The sequence below is a fragment of the Pavona decussata genome, unplaced genomic scaffold (assembly GCF_977016875.1).
Source record: "Pavona decussata unplaced genomic scaffold, jaPavDecu1.1 SCAFFOLD_114, whole genome shotgun sequence".
NCBI classification, from domain to species: domain Eukaryota; kingdom Metazoa; phylum Cnidaria; class Anthozoa; order Scleractinia; family Agariciidae; genus Pavona; species Pavona decussata.
The window spans coordinates 2,460,876-2,482,281 of NW_028145528.1; the positions used below are offsets into that span (position 1 = coordinate 2,460,876).

Sequence of the window (21,406 nt, forward strand, 5' to 3'; positions counted from 1 at the left end):
AGAATGTGCTTTGTAGTGTCAGTGACACCTCCATTATACACAACACTTTTACATCGAATAACTAATGTTTTTGTCGTGTGCTTTCAACTGAACTGCTGAACTTAGATTCACTAGATTCATAGGAGTTCACGCAGAGATAGATTTATTTCTGTACCAAAAATCCTTCAAAGCACGATTTACGTAATCTCTAGCAATCTTTAACGAGAATCGGAGCATACGAGCAAGCGCGAAATTTTTGCGAGCACGAGCCAGCGAACACTCGTCTAAATTTTGCGCGCAAATCGGGAAAAGCTAAGGCCAAATTTTGCGAACACTAGATAATTTCAAGGGACCATTCGATACCCCTAAATATAATTCACATTGTTGTAAAAAACGGTCTTTGTAAAGGCGGTATTCTCGGTTTTCACTGTCACGCCATTGAAAAAAAAAATCGTAACCATTCCATGAATGAAGTCAAGAAATTAACATGTTATAGATGATAAATAAATAAGGCATCTGTTCAAGTGTCAGGTCTGTGCGGCATTCCGTACTCGAGTTATTTGACAAAATGTTCCACATAAATTTATAGAGCTAAGTATGGAGACGCCATGTTTGTGTCCCTCTGAGGGGCACAAACATGGCGGCCGGAAATAGGAAAAAACATCTGGAGTTCACTTTTGCCAGAAAACATGTTTGTTTGCCCTTGTGAATTTTCGAATGTTTAGATTAATATTTCTCCTCAAACTTAAATTGTTTAGAATGCTGAAAATCACCCGAAGAGTCATTTTTAAGATACGGAAAAGCTCTGTCACGGCCGTCCTCCTGATGTCACGCACGATGGAAACTCGGAAATTGAAACTGTTTTATTTTCAAAAGGAAGCACGACATGTTTGCTGCTCTTGATTATTTCCCCAATTTGACTAATAAATTGAAAAAAAACCACCTACAATCACTTTTAGTGTACACGATCTTCAACGGATAGTGTATACGGACTTGTTAGTCGCATGCGAATCCGACCCCTTACAATACCAAACAAAAGAGACCATAAGCCGTTACCTGTTATGAAACCGCTTAGCTTTAGCGCAACGCTTTACAGTCTACAGCGAATTTGACGCCTGGAAACTCGCTTAGCGCAAGCACCTAAAATTGCCCTTCCTTCAAAGCTTCAAGAAAGATGTAAAGTTCGAATTATGCAGACTGTATATTTTTCATATACATACTCTATGTAAAATTACGTTTGAAAACCCTGGGAGAATAACTAATACATGTGTATTGTATTCGTAATGTTTTGTATATACCAGCCGCCTGAATGGGTTTATTGTACTTAACTGATCAAAGAAATCAAAGACCTTTGTTTCGCACACCTTTGTCACGTCCTTCAGTGTTGCGACTTACAGTCGACTCCCGATAACTCGAACCCTCGCTAACTCGAACCTCGCGCTAACTGGGTCCTAACTCGAACCAACTCCCCTTTCCTTTCAGGTCATTTTCTATATAATTTCCCTTGAAGGTTCGAGTTATCGGGAGTCGACTGTAATTAATTAAGGAGATCAAAGCCAACTTTTCGCACTGTTTTCAAGTGCCTTGGCATGGCAATGTTGCGTTACAGACCGTTACAGGCACGGTATCTTTTTGCATGTCATTAATATGCATATGATGGGCCACTGAATGATCGCTGAATCAATTCGACCGCTCTCGTCGTGTTGTTTGCAACAGACTCCGGGAAACATAAACAGGTACTCTTAACCTCTCATCTATGTTTTTGATTCAACTTATTTATAAGCTCGTAAGCGCGAACGATGTTATTTCCTCTTGTTATAATACTCGGTGATGTTATTCAAATTGGTGATACCTCTAAACAAAAGAATTGGACTTGAGCGCCCGAAACCTGTATTTCAGTCTTATTTTCTACCAAACGGAAACCCTACTTGTTTCATGGCCTTAAAAATTTAAGTTACTTTCTCGATTGCAAGCGAAAATCGTGTCTTTTGGAAAGCCAAATTCAATGTTATAAGTAAAAGTGTCTTCAGATATTACGACACGTCACAGTGTGATCACGGTCATATTTTAAAAGATTCAATCAACGTTTTCTCGCGGTCATGAAACGACTTTGGATAAGAATTTGCTACCTGGTTATAAATAACAACAGCGAAATGAAATCTTCTGAAGCCAGTAGGTTTCCTCTTTAGTATTTATATCAATACTTTACGGTCAGGTTGTAATGCGACATAAAATGCTAAAAACATGTTGATGTTCTTGACTCGCACGTACGTCATTTACATTTTGTCTTTGTCTCGTTCGATATTTATTCACTGTATTTCGTATTTATTGAACAGTTCCTGTATTAAGCACTGGGTCTTCTGAGTATTTTCGATAGCAAAATATTTATTTACAGCGAGGTCAAAGGCTAATGCATTGTGCTTACTTATTCGACTGTTAACGATGGTAAAAGTAGAAATCTGACGATAAGGTTTCAAAGTTCACTTTCATGTGACTTTGCATTTGATGAACACAAAGCATGTAGTAGCTATCCAAATTTGGTCACGAAGTTTTCCGGCAATAGCTTTGATTCAGTTACTTCATGATCACAGTCGTTTTGGCTTTATCTTAAGTAGTTGTACAATAGATTACCAATAATGCTAAGAACCAACATCTTTTAAAATTCGTGTTTTAACGCCAGATAATGTAAAATCACAATTGCGGAAAGAATCACGCTATTTAAGAATAACACAAGGATAACGAAACAATTTAATTCGTTGCAGTGTTATAGATACCTGTGTTAAATCTCTTATACAATTGCTTTCCCGCTCTCCCAGTTAGAATTATACCGGCATACAACAGTTTCCCCAAATCTCGAACATTACTACGCTAACCTTCCATCATTACTTTTCGTTTCTTATCTTTTCGGCATTGATATAAATACACTCGTACTCTACAGTTTTGTGAAAACAAGGAAAACATTTGTCGAGGTTTTATCATGCCCCTCAGTCGACTTAGAGAGCAGAGAGAATGAGAGAGCGAACCGAACGCGCCCGGGTCTCTGGGCTCGCCGATTTCTCTTCTGGTATTAGCCCAAAGCTGAGAAAACTCTGAACTAGAAATCATCTCACAAAATTCACATGCCTGTCAGATGAAACAAATATTTGGATTAGTTATTTTGTAAAAGTTCTTTTGCGCGAAACATTTTGCAGGAGTATCGAAACATCATCCGCCTGCTCCGAAAAACTTCTTTTTCTGAATGAAATCAACGTGTTTTGCTCTTTGGCTACAATTCTTCCCAAAATCAGTTTCTTGAGACCACTCAAATGAAAAACAATCCTACCTGGAAAACTGTTGTACTAATGTTATTACTGTTGAAATATTTTCACATAGTACCGACGAGAAATAATATAATAAACCTGGCTTTTATGTGCTTTATGTAGAATGCTACCAGCAAAACTTAACAATTATTCTGTGTTCTGCGATCGTCTGAAACAATCGAAGCTAAATTAAGAACTAAATTTAGGAGCATTACAATATTGCAGGCTTGGGATTTTCTTTTCGGTGCTGGATTGCAGGGAAAGTACTTGTTGTGCAAATAGAACTAAGTAAATCTTATTACTGAATTGTAATGTAAGGTCCGATCGAGTCGGAATTGAACAGAACAGAATTCTGAATCGTGAATAGAGGATGATGAACTGTACATTTCGATTGTCGGATTGTTGAAATGTTGGAATAAAACTTTAGAAAAGGAAAGATACATGTACAGTCCTCCTCAGTTTGTGAACCGACGAGTGCGGAATCCGCAAAAGATTCCGCGACACTCTGCACCCGTCTTTGCATCGAACTAAAATCCTGTAGAAAAAACATGCACGTATGTCAAGGAATTTGACACTGATACAGAGCACAATGATCTTTTTATAGGTTTTCTCTTTATTTTCGGAAATTCTATACCACGTAACTTAAAAACCTGCTGAGAACATGGTTCAGCCTCGATAGGAAAATTAAACGTCCTTGAAGAATAGTGTAACCAGCGAGAATGCTTTTTTAACCAGTTTTCCTTTTTTTCTTAAGCTGGCCAGTCAAAAACAGTCACAGCCAAGATGCAGCTCGAATCCAGGCTTTCAAACGATGACTACAGAAACTGGGTAGAAGTGGGACAGGCTCTGCTCTTCCTTTCAGAAACTCTACAATCCCATGCGTCAAGGGAAGTAAAATCCTTCTATGATCTCTTGAAAGTTAAAGTTGGTGGCTCTGCCACAAAATGTTACTGTCCTTATGCTCCTGGAAAGCACAACACACTCGGCTGTAAGTGGGCGGAAGCCATTATGAGCTACCATCGTGACCCAGCAACAATCGCTTGGGGCTTCTCAGACAGTTCTAAATGGGATGATGCTGTTTTGGGACCGTCAGAAATCGTCTCTGTTTATGCCGGCGAGCAATGTATGGATGGCGTGAAACATTTGAAGTTCCTTCAACGTTGTTCTTACTTCAACATTTCAGAAAAGATTATCAGTGACGCCATTGACGTTTGGGAGAAGGTTTGGGGAAGAGCGCCAAATCAGAAACTCGACCACGAGGATAAGTTTCGAGCACTTGATGCAATAACGAAGGTTCTCCATGAATCGTTGTTTAGAAATGATCCTAACACAAAGAAAACCTTGAAGGACATTCAATCAATAGAATTTTTGGATCTCCCAAGGCTTCAAATATCAGAGCTCAAGGTTGCACGTTATTACCGAGCAATGTTGGAGAACAAGAGACACAAGTTGACTCAACAGATCATGGATTTGGATACTAATTTGGACAATGTGGAGTCATTTTTGACAAGCACGCAAGATCCTTGTCAGCGTACATCGGCCCCTTTACAAGATTCTCTCTTCTGGCTTTCCAATTTTCTTACAGTCCTTATAAGTTTCTTGATCAAGTCCAGGAAGTCTCAAGAAATGGTATTACGCTTTTTTCGTTTCCTTTCTTTGTTTTTTCATTATACTAGCGCGATCCTAGTGTTGGTTGTCATCATGGTCTTAGCTGGTTCTGTGTCAATGGTTTTCTCAATGGTAACTAGTGGCCATGTGGCAAAGCTTCTTTGACCCCTTGCATGGGCTGTGAGAAGACCACGTAGGCCACACTTCAATACTGTTGTTCTTTTTATCTATCTCTCACTAAACGTTGCTGGCTGCGTTGTGCTCAATGACCCGTAAGCGTTAAATTTGAGAGCAAAGTACATAAAGCTTTACACCGAAGAAACATGGGAGATCAAAGCATGAACAGAAGCTGTATCCATTACGCAACATGAGGTACAAATTGATTGAGGAGTTTTAAACGAGAATAATTAATTTAATAATTTATTAATTTATATTGCGCTTTTTAATATGCAATGATCAAAAGCGCATTACGAAAGCTATTGATACTACAGCATTTATGGACGAACTGTCTGCCTCTAGTTGTGTCAGGACCCTCCATCCCAGCCTGACAAGCTGGTAGACTGCTGGTAACTGCTAGACAAGCTGGTTGAAGAGAATAATACCTTCGCAACCATTTTACCCCCCGGAAAAGAGGGACGGGAGGGTTCTTCTCGGAATTTTTGGTAGGGATGCGTCGCGCCCGGTTCTCCAAACCCTGATCCCTGACAAAAGATATGTAATTTTCCCATACCCGTTTTCAGCCCTGGCCTCCGAAATCTACATTCTCTTATTTAGACCTCACTGGTTTCAATTCATATTCATTTTCAGCCAAAAACGGCTTAAAAACTATTCCTTACAAATTCAAACTAAAGCAAATTTCCCATTTTTAGACGCCAATGCCTTGTAACCACAGGATGCTTCAGTGACGAGTAAAATGGTCACGCCATAATCCCGTATACCCAGATCTTCTCTTCAGGCTGAGACTGATCTTTATAAACCTTGGTCAATTTTCACTTGTCTTAAGTTCACGTAGTTAGCCGTTTTTGATTCTCTGCTAGCATAGGCCTCTTTTCCGTTGTATTCGCTGAACTGACGGGCGCGAGGAAAAGAGACCACTTCGGACTTTGATTCACCCGCCGTCCGAAGTCGTGGACGACGCTAACAAAACGCATGCTCCCTTTATTGTTTGCTGGCCGTGACTTGAGCCCACTGTCTCTTGCGCATTCGTTTACAGTTACTCCGCTGTCATTTAGTGAGCCCGCATAGTTCGGTCGCTAGGCAACTTGGCGCATGCTCAACACAGTCCGTTTCGACCCAGGGCAGAGGACTCTTTTTCTCGCGGCCGTCACGGCTTTGGTGAATACAACGGAAAAGAGGCCTCTGCCAGCAGGGAAGAAGTTTGATTTCTCGCGTTTCTCCAAGTCAAAAGTTTTTAAATGATATTTGAGATTTGGGTACTTTGTTTAAAGTTGAGCGCTTACAGGTCTTTGCGCGCAAGGTGGTAAAAATGTTTTATAATTAGTGTAACCTCAACTTTGACTTGTTCTGAATCAACAGACTACCTATAACATTCTGTTGTTTTGACTACACTTTGTTAAATTTATTTTATTTTAATGATTTATTGTTGTTATTATTATTATTGTTATTGTTATTGTTATTGTTATTGTTATTGTTATTGTTATTATTATTACTTTGATAAACGAGGCGGAAGTCGAATTAGCTTTGACACAAACGTTCCCCCGTTTCACGTGTAAGTAACAGTATTTAAATAAGAAACTGGCATGACAACAACGCGCGTGACTTACGCTATAAAAAGGAAACTTTCTCTGAAACGATAGCTAAGGTACTATGTCAATCACGTTATTTACTCTCATAATTGACATCTCAGTGCCCCTACAGTAATCAAATTAAATGCATTATTTACTCTATCAAAGATTGACTGCAACCAAGTGGTGTAGGTGTTTTTAGACGTGGGGGAGGGGTGGGTAAGTTACTCCATATAGTCGGCTGTAATCACGTACTAAGTATACGAAAAGGTAGCGAAAAGGGTCAAGCAAAAAAGACTCTAAACCGAAAAGGTAGCTATATATTCTAAGTGTTAGAACGCGTAGCAAAATATTGACCTGATTACATTATTCTGAATTACTCGATCCGTTGTCACCTGATTGCGGGGGAAGATTCAGCGATATTGCTCAAATAGCGTAAAATTTCATATGCATAAATTGAGACAGACTATTCAGTTTATATGACTGAATGCTGAGTAATAAGTGTTGAACGCTTGTTAAAGCAAATATTGAAACCGTTTAAACGGGCCTAAATAGTTGCAAACATTTGTATGTTTTGTATTGTAATTATAATAGTAAGACGAAGTATATTGTCCAAGACAACAGGCCTAAGGTTAGATAGTCTTCACTTTTTGTACTTTAAACAAAAGCATAGATAAAGTAAGCTAGCCAAGCTTGAGCTTAAGAAAAGGTATTTTTAGGTTATTAAGGTTACCTTAAAGGATTTGATTTAGCATACTTTTTGAACTCTGTCGCGTTATTAATGAGTTTTTGTAATGATTGGTAAAGAAGCATTGTTTCATAATAGAATTCTATATGTCGGTTGTTTTTCAGTTTGATTTGGTTTAATTTTTGGCAAGCTTCAAAACGAAGTAAAAGACCCTGCAGGCATGCGTATGCGTTACAGCTTTAGAAAGAGCACCACTTTTCGAAACGACCACTTCTGGTTTAGCGACCGCGAACACTTCCAACGCCACTAGTGCGACCACTCGAAACATGACGCGACTTCACAACGGGGTAGATTGGACGGTGTGCTGCTACAGTAAAACCCCAAAATAGTAATAATCATGTCTCGTTATCATCAGAACTTTTGGTTATATCTGACATTTGCACAATATCGCTACTCAGATATGACCGGTACTGACAAATAAGTCGAATTACCACTGGTGTTCAAACCTATACTGACTTGTACATAATACGTTTAACCGTGAGTAGTTCTTAATAGTCTATATTTTATGATATTTGTAGGATAGTTATTATATTTGAAACAGTTTAGTGTTTTCTTTACTATTTTTATCTATTATCTTGCTGTAAATATTCTTGTAGTTTAGGATACTCAGGGCTCCTATTGTTAACAGGTCAGCTCGTTTGTGCTGTCTGACAGGGCCACCCTGAGTTGAATTATATAAAGGTGTCTACTCATTTTCTATTCGTAATGAATGCGATAATTAATAATAAATATCTATGTGGGAAGATTGTATTGTTGTTGTTGTTGTGTTCTTTTTTTCTTTTCCAGCTACGGAAAGCATTAGCCTGCGTAGCTGGCGGTATTGTCCGCTCGCAAATATAAAAAGGAAGCTTTAGGAGAGGGAAGACGTCGCTATTTAAATGAATTCGCATTTTTTTCAAGCGTCGCCATGATTATTCAATTGTAGGTGAAAGTTTGCTGGAAGTGAATTCTTGGAGAGCGCACCCAAGTTTAGAAAGAGAAAGAAAAATTCGTCGCCGTTTGTCTATGTCTTCCATAAAACGTCCCGTCAGGCAATTTCACGTCCTTGTCGTGATGCCAAGAAATAAATGTACCAAAAAGTGTAATGCACGTGCAGAGTTGCTGTTTTGGTTATTAAGACTATTGCTTTTTTGACCCCCTCGTAGTTGTCGCCGTAGTTATTCAACCTCGTTCCCTGCGCTTTTCCCCTGTGAAATCCCCCCCCCCCCTCCCCCTTCCCAATTTTACAAGGAAAAGCTCTGGAACGAGGTTGCGTAGTTGTTGCTACAAGGAAAATGATGCGGCGTAAATCACGAGAAAATCGTCTCTTTTCCACTCTCGACTTATCTGGTCGTTATATCTCGGTTTCGTTCCCCAAACTGCGTATTCGCCCAATATCCCGCCTGGTTAGCCCAACATGGAAAACAGACGTTTCTTAGCTATATCATGAAACCAACCGCCTGCTGTCAAGTTGGCATGCTACACATTCCACGTCAACGCATGTTGCTACACAAATACATTTGGCAAATTGGATCGTCCGGATAAATTTGTAACTTTTTTTTTTTTTCGATACAAAAATATATATTGATTTAACGGTGATGGTCGTTTTTATAAGCGGATTATACCCTGTGGCCTGACCTCTCGTAAGCGATCGCGACAACTCTCAAAAACAACCACTTGGACTTTACATTTAGGTGGTCGCTTACAGGAGGTTCAACTGAACACGTATTTTCTAACGAAGGAAGCACTACCTTGTATCACAGAAATTACGGCGCAGGTGGCAGTTCCGTTGTCGGATGGCACGTAGAACAGTTACGGAAAGATAGAATTTGCGCAACTTACCCTATATCAATTTCCGCGAATACAAGTCACCCTCTCTCCCATCCCACGGGCGAGTGAACTAATAAATGCTTGCCCCCACAAACAGAGAAACCAAAAGAAAACTCAAACAGGAAGCACAAGGCCGAATGCCGAGGCAGACTGTGTTTGTTATGGAATAAACAGTTCATCTGAGCGACAAACTCTATAGAGCACAAAAGATTTTGTTTGTTTTGAATGTTCATTTTGTTAAATTTTTGTTTTTACTTCTAAAATTTAAGCAAGTATTGAGCTATTATCTATTACAGAGTCACAGTTACTGAACACATCTCAGCGGGGCCTATTTTTAAAGAACCGTTTTGGTTACTAAACACTGCGTGGTCGTCAAGGGTTTAATTCTGGCTGACAAAACTTCTCCTCTTTCAGCAGTGAGAAGTTAAAAAATGGGAACATTAACATGTTTGTTTAGTCAATTTATTTATTTGCATCCCCACCTGGGCCGGGTTGTTCGAAAGCCGTTTAACGCTAATCCACGATCAGAAGTTAATCGAGCTTTTCATCTCGCTCGTTAAAAATGGTTTTAAGGGTTAATTTCGAGCTGGAGGTAAAGAACTGAAGTCTAAGTGAAAACTGAGGGCCAAAAATTTTTTGGAAGAATCGTTATTGATAAGCAATTAAACTCGAGTCAAAGTTTGCGTTAATCCGGGATTAGCTTAATCGGGCTTTCGACAACTGGGCTCTGGTCACAACTTTTATTTTTTTATTATTATTTTCTTTTAGTTTTTGTAGTTTAAGACACGCTTAGCATTCAGTTTGTGTGTTTATTTTTATTAAGCAGGTGTTTTCGTCAAATTAATTTACAGAGTTTAATATTCAGAAAAGGAAAAGAGCTTCGCTTTTTTTCGCCATATCAGGTGCATTTAATTGCTCATTTTTACCTTATTCTCGCTGCATTAGAAAACGTCGACGACTTAAAGTGTAAATACTGGTGGAGGCAGCAGATATTTAAAAAACGGTTGATCTCCATGACAATTTAAGAGACTGATTGTGATGGAAATGTGCTTAAAAGCCTATCGACAACAGAGGATGATGTTCGTTTAAGTGATATTCGTAAACATTTGCAACATAAAAGGACGGAAACGTATATTAAAGCGTCTTAGGACATCAACAGAACCATGACACGCGAAGATTGCAATGAACTTCCAACCGCCCAATGGCACATCGTCTTAACAACCGTCCTTGGTCTTTTAATATCTGCTATCGCTTGCACCACAAATGCGTTAATACTGTTGGCAATTTACAGGAAATCATCTCTTCACTCCGTCACAAACTACTTCCTTGGTGCTCTCGCATTCGGTGATTTTTTCGTTGGTTTCGTAGCACTCTCGCGATCATTGTTGCATGTCGCAAACGAGGAGCATCCACTCAGCAAAGGCGTTGATTGCGTGTACGTTTTCTCTGTCGCCATATCAACATACAGCCTATGTGCAGTCAGCATCGAAAGGTATATTGGAGTGGTTTTCCCCTTAAGATATCACACTATCGTTACAGTGGTCCGTTTCAAACGCACTGTTGCATTAGTTTGGGCTGTTTCAAGCGTCATCGCCTGTCTGCGTCTCGTTCTCCTGGAAGATGATTACTGGATTACAGCTGTCACTACAGTTTTCTTGGTCCCCGGAGTTCTGATATCTTACTGTTACTTTTTTATCTTTAAAGAAGTGGGTCGTCAATTACGAAGTATTGGTGATCAAAGCGGTTCAGTATTAGCGACTAATCTGCAGAATAAAAAGGCGTCAATTACCATAGCCATTGTCATCGGCGTGTTTTATTTGACCACCTTGCCAGCCCTGGCTTTCTCCATATCTGAAGTTACCGCAGACAACGCTTCATGTGAAGAGATACAGTCATTTGAGTCATGGGGCACATGGGCGCTTTTCATAACTTATTCGAACGCTGCGCTGAATCCTTGGATTTACGCTGCCAGGAAAAAGGAATTTAGAGAAGCATTGAAAGCGCTGATGTTTTGGAAACATCATGAATAAACTGCCAGTGGGTGATTTACTGACGCAAGCACAGTGTTGTATGGGTTGGCTAATGAAACTTAGGACCCTTGAAAATACATGTCAGTTATTTTACAGGCAGAAGTGTGCGTGCCAATAAATACTACCGCATTAAATGTTTTCTTGTGTTCCAATTAATCAGATTACAGACTCACTGGCCATGCAGACAACTAATTATTCACCTGGCATTTTAAGGCCAAGTAACTCAAGCTGTCTAACATTTAATTACTGACTCCGATATATGGGTTGCCTAATGTAACTTTTCGACTCAAATATGTTATTCCAAGTTGTATATAGCTAAAGTGAGTAACGTAAACTGAGTGGATTTCATAGTTTTCTGGAGAAAAACTGTACCCAGCGTTTTAGAAAGTACTTCTTATTCTCGACGAGACGAGTGGTTTAAGATATTTACATTGAATTAACAAGAAAAGTAAATCATGGGCATATATGTTATACGGTGGTTAAAAACAAACTGAAAAAAAAAAAAGGAAAGGAAGACCAGGCGATTCATTTCTCTATATTCATCTCATTACTCACGAACTTCGCATTTCAGCGCAATTGGACCGGAGTAAACGGAAGATTACTGCATGAATTATATTAACCAGCCTTTATTTCCTTCCTTTCTTTACGGAAATTAGCTCAGTAGACCTGAAATCGAAATGTTTATATATATGTTATTCACCGGCCGAGGTTACTATGTCGGACGTCTTCAGTAGGACCCTCGGAGGGCCGTACTGAAGTTCATTAAAGTTTGCTCATCAAGAAAGCTGTGCGTAAACCTCAGAGAAAAAGGCTATACAAACAATAAAACATAATTCAAGTATATCGTGGAGCAATAACTGAAAAAAAAAAAACAACAACAACAACAACAACAACAGATATTTTATAGCAAGTAGTATAGAAATAAAATACTCACAGTCACATCTTACTCCTTGTCTTTATACTTTGTTATTTTAAAGTCTATATGACACAAAAAAAATTTCGCGGTTTTTAGGAGTTTGATACGTTTACAAACCGATTTTAAGAATAAAACTTGCCTAAAACAGCTTTTTTCGGGGAGAAATACCCGCTTTTTCCTTTAAAAAAATGTCGCGGGACTGGTACCTAATTTACCACTGACATAATGACGTCACTCTACTTGACATTGTTCCCAGGGCCTAGTTGTTTGAAGTTCGATTTTAAAACCTAATCCTGGATTAACGTGAAGTTTGATTTGAGTTTAATATCTAATCAATTAAGATTCTTCCAAAATAGTTTTGGCCCTCAGTTTTGACTTAGACTTTTCTTTACCTTTAGCTCGAAATTAGGCTTTAAAATCACTTTTAAAGAGCGAGATGAAAACCTCGATTAACTTTTAATCGTAGATTAGGGTTAATCGGCTTTTGAACAAGGCCGCCCCAGGAGTGTTGTGTTTTGGTTACAAAACGCTTCAAAATGTTCGCATCCAGCACCATTGTTCGCTTATATCTGAGATGTTTTCGAATCTTTCGCTGGCTCCAGCGAGCAAACAAGAACATGCAGAGGAAAAAAGGAAGTCGTCGTGGGTCGCATCAAACCATGAATATCTAGTGACATGCCGTAGTGAACCATGTTGATTTTCGACGATCGTCAGCTTGTGCAGTGGAAGCGATTGTACGTCGAATTCTGTGAGCGTTTAGTCAAAAGTGTCCTTTTCAACTGCTAGCTTTTACGAGCGGAAAAACAGGAAGCTGAATGCTCTTCCTTTATATTCGAATTCCAATTTCGGACGTGTGTTGAGATAGAGGACGAGCGGAGACATAACTCAAGATAAAAAAAGAGGGATCGTGTTTCATCATTTGTAAACTTGCGAGAAAACCTTTCAAATTTTAATTTTGTAAATGCATGTTCTCAGAGATCTTCGGCCCTTGTTATTTGTTGGTAACAACGGGAATAATTTCCATCCATGCAAGAATCAACATTGATCATGATTTGAAGTTGATTTATAAATAAATAAAATAAATATACTAACCATTAATGAATCTTAAAAGCTGCATCGGAATTTTAATCAGATCGCAACAGACGAAACTGACTAAAACTGCAGTCAGATACCGAAAGATACTATCAGAGTAATGTTAGATCAACCGGCTTAGCGTCTAACCAAGGGGAATCAGCTCAGTTTAGCCAACGAGTTGAATTCACTTGACAAACACAATTGTTGTTCAATGGCTAATGGTATTTTAGAAGTTCACTCTACAGCTCAACTACAACATTCTCTACTGAAGAACTTCTCGCGTTGCTTTTAAATTGGCCGGAATATAAATGACAACCTACTGTCAATCACTCGTCAACTACTAATGTAGGCTAACGTAAGCCTTCCTATGATTGGTTGGTATATCGGAATTTGTAATAGGTACCTTCCTTTTATTTGATGAGGAAAATGTACCGTTTTTTCAAGATTTTCGTTATGTTCTTCGAAATATCCAACCAAAATAAAGCAACGGGACAAATATTAAAATTAAAATGAACATTTGTATCGATAAAAATTGCACATTGACAATCATGAGTTTGTAATATACCAGGATGAAATTTCAAGCAGTGTCCAGCGTAAATGTTGCAAAAAAAAAAACTTTCCAAGAAGAAAGGCGGTAACTACAAGTCCACGCCTATTTCCATAAATTACAGAGCACACGTTTACAACTTTCAGTTACGTTATTAAAAATTCAGTACGTGGTTACAGAAGACAAACACCTTCAAATGGAAAGATTTAAAGATTATTGTTATTATTCAAATAAGTACAGCGAAAAAAAACTTAAATGACAAAGTATCGGCTGGTATAAATTCGGTAAGAAACACTGGTGATCTTCACTAAAAAGGATTAAAACAGGAAGGGGGCCATTTCCAAGCAAATGCCAGCGGAAGGGTAACTTAAGGTCAGATACGATAAATTACTGCTTGACTTTAATGTAAACAATGTATTGTTATTGAGGAAAAACCAATTTCAAACATTCTCAGACGGAAGGACAAATTTCCGAAGTAACAGTCCAAAACAGAACACCTAGTGTTTAAACCAAATTTATACCAGGAGAAAACAACATTTGATCAGAGCTAGATCAGCATTACACTAAAACATAAATAGAAAAATAAACCATTGAACTTTTTAATATTTTTATCCCTTTGATTCGAATATTCCCGTAAATAAAGCATACTGTATTGTATAACTTCCCAACACCGAACAATAAATAAACCCCGCCTGAGGAAAACCAATGATAAAATAATACAGTGTGAGTTTATACACTATTCGTGTTTTTATTGTTTAACATATTCTCCCTTCTCAGAGTGAGCTAGTCCCGAGCTCACAAAGAAAGAAAAAGAAATTGACGAACTCGCACTGTAGTAAAGGTGGAAAAGGTGATGAGCCCATGGATAACATTAAACGTGTCGTCACTAGATATATATAAACCGCTTTGCTTGCGAATGAGAAAGGAACACAAGAAATGAAAAGATAGAACGCACTTGCAGATGGAATGAACAAGAATCGCCGAAAGACAATCTGAAGGGCTATCTGAAACGAGGTGAGAGACGCTCGTTCCTTTAACATTACATAATAAAATAACGAAGAATGGCTTAGGAAATATATATACGCCAATAATATAATAATGTTCACGCAAAACTATTGACAGAAACTACGTTCCCCGATTTTTGTGTGTTTTCAAATGATTTTGTTTTGTTTGTTTCTTTTTGTGTTTAGAAGAAAATCTTAAGAATTTGATTTTGTAAAAGGAAGGAAAAACATAAGTTCTACTGTATATAACCATGCGTCAAGTTTATTTTGACACGAGCAGCTTTCCGCTCAAGATAGGAAGTAAAACAACTTGGTAAGCCAAACGCATGTGTATGCGGTAGTGGCAGGGGTCCGACCACTAACCAAGAGACAGCAGAATATGCTAGTAGTTAGATAAAGTAAAATTCATAAAACGTAAGAGAAATATGAAGTAGTATAAGCAAAGCGAATCATCCAAATTACATGAGGTGCGAAAATGAAAAAAAGTAGTGATTTCAGGATAACCGGCCACTTTCGTTCAGCATGCAAAATAAATAAAACATCATTGGTGGTGGAAGATGATAATTATGCAGAGACGATATAGCTGCAAGAGACTGAAAATGTACTGCAATTTTATTAAAGGAAAGCTACTCAATCGTAGAAGTGGAAAAATTGTGCTCGAGGTAATCACATGTAAGAAAATTTAGCTGAAACGGAATGACTGTGTGATCAAAACAAAAAGGAAATATCTATCGAGTGTGGTAAAATAAATACCAATGCATACAAGGTGATAAGAAAATAGTGGAACAGCGATAAATAGTAACTAATGGTAACTGAGCTTTCTGGTCAAGGCCTTCCAAACCAGGGAACTCTGAGACTGGGGCAAGCAAGCAATATCTGAATCCTGCTGAGTTGAGAGGGATCAGAGTGATCCACCTTTCGTTATATACTGTGATCCATATCTATGGTATTACTGAGGGGATTGGGGTGGTTGTCACGTGCTGTAGTGAGATTATGAGTTAGGTGATGTAATCTGTCTCGACTGTCATCGTCACTTAATCAGCTCAGTTTAGCTAACGAGTTGAATTCACTTGACAAACACAATTGTTGTTCAATGGCTACGTTGTATTTTAGAAGTTCACTCTACAGCTCAGCTATACCACTCTCTACTGAAGAACTTCTCGCGTTGCCTTTAAGTTGGCCGGAATATGATTGACAACTTACTGTCAAACACTCGTCAACTACTAATGTAGGCTAACGCTAGCCTTCCTATGATTGGTTGGTATCGGAATTTGTTGTTGTTAAAAAGGTACTTTCCCTTTATTTGATGAGGAAAATGTACCGTTCTTTCAAGGTTTTCGTTATGTTCTTCGAAATGTCCAACCAAAATAAAGCAACGGGACAAATATTAAAATTACAATGAACATTTGTTTCGATAAAAATTGCACATTGACAATCATGAGTTTGTAATATATTAGGATGAAGTTTCAAGCAGTGTCCAGCGTTATTGTTCAAAAAAAAACTTTCCAAGAAGAAAGGCGGTGACTACAAGTCCACGTCTATTTCCATAAATTACAGAGCACACGTTTACAACTTTCAGTTACCTTATCAAAAATACAGTACGTGGTTACAGAACACAAACACCTTCAAATGGAAAGATGTAAAGATTATTATTATTATTTAAATAAGTACAGTGAAAACTAACTTTAATGACAAAATATCGGCTGGTATAAATTCGGAAAGAAACACTGAATATCTTCACTAAAAACGATAAAAACAGGAAGGGTGGCCATTTCCAGGCAAATGTCAGCGAAAGGTTAACTTAAGGCTGGTTCCATGTGATCGCAGACGATCGTAGATCGCAGATCGCAAACAATCGCAGACGATCGCAAAAAAGACTGTTTCCATATAATCGCAACGATCGCAGAGCCGACCGCAGGCATACGTTTTGGTCAACGAAAACGTCAAATATACACGCGCGTGTAGGCTGAAAAGCAAACAACATCGCGAACGTGGAAGAGCGGAAATTTTGCTGCAAGCAAATTTACTTCTTCTGTTTTTCATGATTAAGCGAGTCGTCGCCAGCTCCAAAATTGTCGAAAACATCGCTTTTGGATTTGATAACGATCGCGACCGTATGCAGTTCTTATGTTGGAGAAATTTGGCCTCCGCTCCCTCGGCCGATAAATGAATCTTCTGCCCGATTTTGTCCCAATAGCTGGCCTTTTTGTTCTTGTCGTTAAAATCTCTGCGACTGCGATAATAAACATATTCATAACGTAGACCGTTCCTACAATCGAACCCACGAGCGTTGAATCGTTAGAAGGGAACTCGAAATATTATGGGATGCGTTTCGATCGCGGATCGCAAAACTTTGGTTTCCTTATGATCGCCCAATCGCAATTGATCGCAGATGATCGAGACGATCGCAGACGATGGCAGGAGATAGAGCATGGTTCTATCTTCTGCGATCGTCTGCGATCGTGATCGCAGGATCGCAGAAGTATGTTTCCATATGATCGCAGACGATCGCTGACCTTATTGCGATCTGCGATCTGCGATCATATGGAAACCAGCCTTTAAGGTAAGATACGGTGAATTACGGCTTGACTTTAATGTAAACAATGTATTGCTATTGAGGAAAAACCAATTTCAAACATTTTTGACGGAAGAAAAAATTTTCTGGGAACAGTCCAAAACAGAACACCTAGTGCTTAAACCAAATTTATACCAGGAGAAAACAACATTTGATCAGAGCTAGATCAGCATTACACTAAAACATAAATAGAAAGATAAACCATTGAACGTTTTTATCCCTTTGATTCGAACATTCCCGTAAATAAAGCATATAAATTTATAGAGATTTAGCATCGCGTTTACGGCAAACGGCAAACACCAGCCTGAAATTTTCTCTTTGATGAAAAACAATGAAGCTTTTTTGCTTTAAGCTTATCTCCACCCAGTAGGCGACAGCTATCGAGCAAACACGAAAAAGAGAGAAGTGAGTACGAGTACGTTTATGCATTTTAGAACAAACAGCGGCTTGACGTTTCCCGTTTGGCGTTAGCCGTAAACGCGAAGCTAAATCTCTCTTTCCAACACCGAACAATAAATAAACCCAAGAAAACCAATGATAAAATAATACAAGTGTGAGTTTCTACATTATTCGTGTTTATATTGTTTAACAATAATTAATCAACTAGTCGAGTTTAGAAATTGTCCGACAAAATTTATAATATGGTGTCTTATTAACACTGAAGACCACGCGTTTGTGTATGGCTGGTTGTAGGATCACGCCGAATTTAACAAAGACCACGGGATAACCTGAACTGTTTTGAAATGATATAATCCGTTGGCCTTCCAGTTGAGTTATATCTCACACTCAGACGGATCCCTAAAAACCACGAGTGCCGTTTGAAGCTATAGCAGATGCTTCAAGCCGAAAAACACCGAAACTTCGAGTAGCAGACCAGCAGACCTTGAATCGCTTTAACTAGAATTACTTTGACAATTTTGTCCCAAACTACTGGTTCTAAAGAGGCTTGGGCATTTTCCTCCGTATTATTGTAAGAAATCGGTACTAATTAGGCGCTCCACCTCCAAAGGAACGACTGCATGCTCTGCGAAGTGGCTTTACTCCGCCACCGTTTTTGTTTTGTTATCAAGTAAAGTGACGTCATATACGCTTATCACGTATTGTTTTGGCCGCGCGCGGCAGCGACACTTTTGGCCGGGAAATGACGGCGTTTGGAAAACTTCATGCAAGTTTTAAGTTTACAATCTGTTTTTGTATATATAACACTGCAAAATAGAGAAGAAAAATTTTTTTGTGTCATAAACACTTTAAGTTTTTGTGTTTTTTCTCCGCCAAGATCGTCACAAATCAATGATAAAAATAAGAAATGTACGCGAGGAAAACTTTTTCTGTACGTTGTGCCAACGATACAGTGTTGCGAGGCGCGTGTTTGACTACTTTAGCTAAGAATCAAATTTGATGAGATAAGAAAATATAATTCCAAGTGAAATAATGAAGATGGACCGCAAAACAATTCTAAAGATTGCTCTGTACGTAGTTAGCACAATTACGTTATTAAATGGCGTGTCAACGCTACAAGAAAAAAAAAAAAACCTCACAAAACAGCAAACCAGCAAAGTTTTGTCTACAAAAGCACATGAATACTCGCCTCTTTGGAGTGTTTCTTTTCATTGGGTGGGGGGTGGGGGAAGCAAATTCCCATATTAAGTTCTCTTTCGATTAAGAGCAGCAAATTTAAGAGCGAGATTGTAAATTTTTATCCCACTAGTTCAGATAATGAATTAATAGTATTCTTTAATTTGGATCACTCGCATTCTATTTTCGGTTTGCGCAGTCGGATAGCACGTAAAATCAGGTTCCGCTGATTTGACTTCGCATTCTTGTAACTGATCCTATCAATTTCAAATACGAATAGTCCTCTCCCCCTTTCCCCGGATGTGTACATTATAAAATGCTTATTCTCCACAAGCAGAGAAACCAAGAGAAAACTCAAACAGACAGCACAAGGCCGAATGGGTGGCAGACGAATCGTTAGTTATGGAATAAACAGTTTACCGTAGCAATCGACAAACTCTATAGATACCAGTGAATATTTTATTAAGGCCCAAAGATGTTGCTTGTCTGTTTCTTTGACAATACAGTGTTCTTTTTGTTCCACTGTATTTACATTTTTACTTCTAGCATTTTGAGCAAGTATTAAGAAAGTATCTGTTATTTTTTACAATTTACCACCGATGTTCAGTTACCGATTTAAGGTGGCCAAATTTTAAATAAATAAAAGTATTTTAATTACTAAGCAGTGCGTGGTCGTCAAGGTTTTAATTCTGACAGACGAAACTTCTCTTTCAGCAGTGAGAAGTTAAAAAAATGGAAACAATTACATGTTTGTTTAGTCACAATAACTTTTAATGGTTACTCAAAAAACACAATATTTTTGCTAGTTCAAGAGACGCTTACTATTCAGTTGGTGTGTGTTTGCATTTCGGCAGATGTTTTCCTCAAATTAATTTACAGAGTTTCATATTCAATAAAGCAAAAGACATCGCTTTTTTTCTCCATATCAGATCCATTTAATTGCTTCATTTTAAACTTATTCTCGCTGCATTAGAAAACGATGAATTAACTGAGTACAAATACTGGTGAAGGCAGAAGATATTAAATTAGTTGATCTCCACGATACCACGACAATTTAAGAGACTCATTGTCATGGAAATGTGCTTAAACCGTATGGACAACCAAGGCTTACATTCGTTCAATTGATATTCGTAAAAATTTTCAACACAAAAGGACGGGAACGTAAGCGTCTTAGGACATCAACAGAAACATGGCACGCGAAGATTGCAATGAACTTCCAACCACAGAATGGCACATCGTCTTAACAACCGTCCTTGGTCTTTTAATATCTGCTATCGCTTGCACCACAAATGCGTTAATACTGTTGGCAATTTACAGGAAATCATCTCTTCACTCCGTCACAAACTGCTTCCTTGGTGCACTCGCATTCGGTGATTTTTTCGTTGGTTTCGTAGCACTACCCATGTGGGTCTCGAGATCATTGTTGTTTGTCGCAAACGAGGAGCATCCACTCAGCAAAGGTGTTGATTGCGTCTACGTTTTCTCTGTCGCCATATCAACATACAGCCTATGTGCGGTCAGCATCGAAAGGTATATTGGAGTGGTTTTCCCCTTAAGATATAACACTATGGTTACAGTGGTCCGTTTCAAACGCACTGTTGCATTGGTTTGGGCTGTTTCAAGCGTCATCGCCTGTCTGCGTCTCGTTCTCCTGGAAGATGATTACTGGATTACAGCTGTCACTACAGTTTTCTTGGTCCCCGGAGTTCTGATATCTTACTGTTACTTTTTTATTTTTAAAGAAGTGAGTCGTCAGACACGAAGTATTGGCGATCAAACCAGCTCAGCATTAGCGACTAACATGCAAAATAAAAAAGGCCTCAATAACCATAGCAATTGTCATTGGCGTGTTTTATTTGAGTACCTTACCAGCCCTGGCTTTCTCCATCGCTGAAGTTACGTCAGACAACGCTTCATGTAAAGAGATACAGTCATTTGAGTCATGGGGCACATGGGCGCTTTTCATAACTTATTCGAACGCTGCACTGAATCCTTGGATTTACGCTGCCAGGAAAAGGGAATTTAGAGAAGCATTGAAAGCGCTGATGTTTTGGAAACATCATGAATCAACTGCCAGTGGGTGATTTACTGACGCAAGCACAGTGTTGTATGGGTTGGCTAATGAAACTTGGGACCCTTGAACATACATGTCAGTTAGTTCGAATTCACAGGCAAAAGTGTGCATGCCAATAAATACTATACTACCACATTAAATGTTTCTTGTGTTCCAATTCATCAAATTACAGACTCACTGACCATGCAGACAACTTATTATTCACGTGGCATTTTAAGGCCAAGTAAGTCAAGCTGTCTAACATTTTATTACTGACTCCGATATATGGGTTGCCTAATGTAACTTTTCGAATCAAATATGTTATTCCAAGTTGTATATAGCTAAACTGAGTGACGTAAACTGAGTGGATTTCATAGTTTTCCGGAGAAAAACCGTACCCAGCGTTTTAGAAAGTACTTCTTATTCTCGACGAGACGAGTGGTT

General features: G+C 38.6%; 2 protein-coding genes and 1 pseudogene across 2 annotated transcripts; all 3 read left to right on the top strand.

Annotated features, from left to right (window-relative positions):
• The first annotated feature begins 1,457 nt into the window (after positions 1-1,457).
• LOC146470171 (uncharacterized) lies at positions 1,458-5,499 on the top strand. The gene is made up of 2 exons (XM_085122226.1): positions 1,458-1,715; positions 4,033-5,499. Exon 2 carries the CDS (start codon positions 4,062-4,064, stop codon positions 5,049-5,051), a length of 990 nt encoding a protein of 329 aa, XP_084978352.1. The 5' UTR covers positions 1,458-1,715; positions 4,033-4,061; the 3' UTR covers positions 5,052-5,499.
• A 4,820-nt stretch (positions 5,500-10,319) lies between these two features.
• On the top strand, positions 10,320-11,218 carry LOC146470172 (melanocyte-stimulating hormone receptor-like). The gene has a single exon (XM_085122538.1). The coding sequence runs from the start codon at positions 10,352-10,354 to the stop codon at positions 11,216-11,218; it is 867 nt and encodes a 288-aa protein (XP_084978664.1). The 5' UTR covers positions 10,320-10,351.
• Positions 11,219-20,098: 8,880 nt separating this feature from the next.
• On the top strand, positions 20,099-20,993 carry LOC146470173 (histamine H2 receptor-like; annotated as a pseudogene).
• Positions 20,994-21,406: the final 413 nt, after the last annotated feature.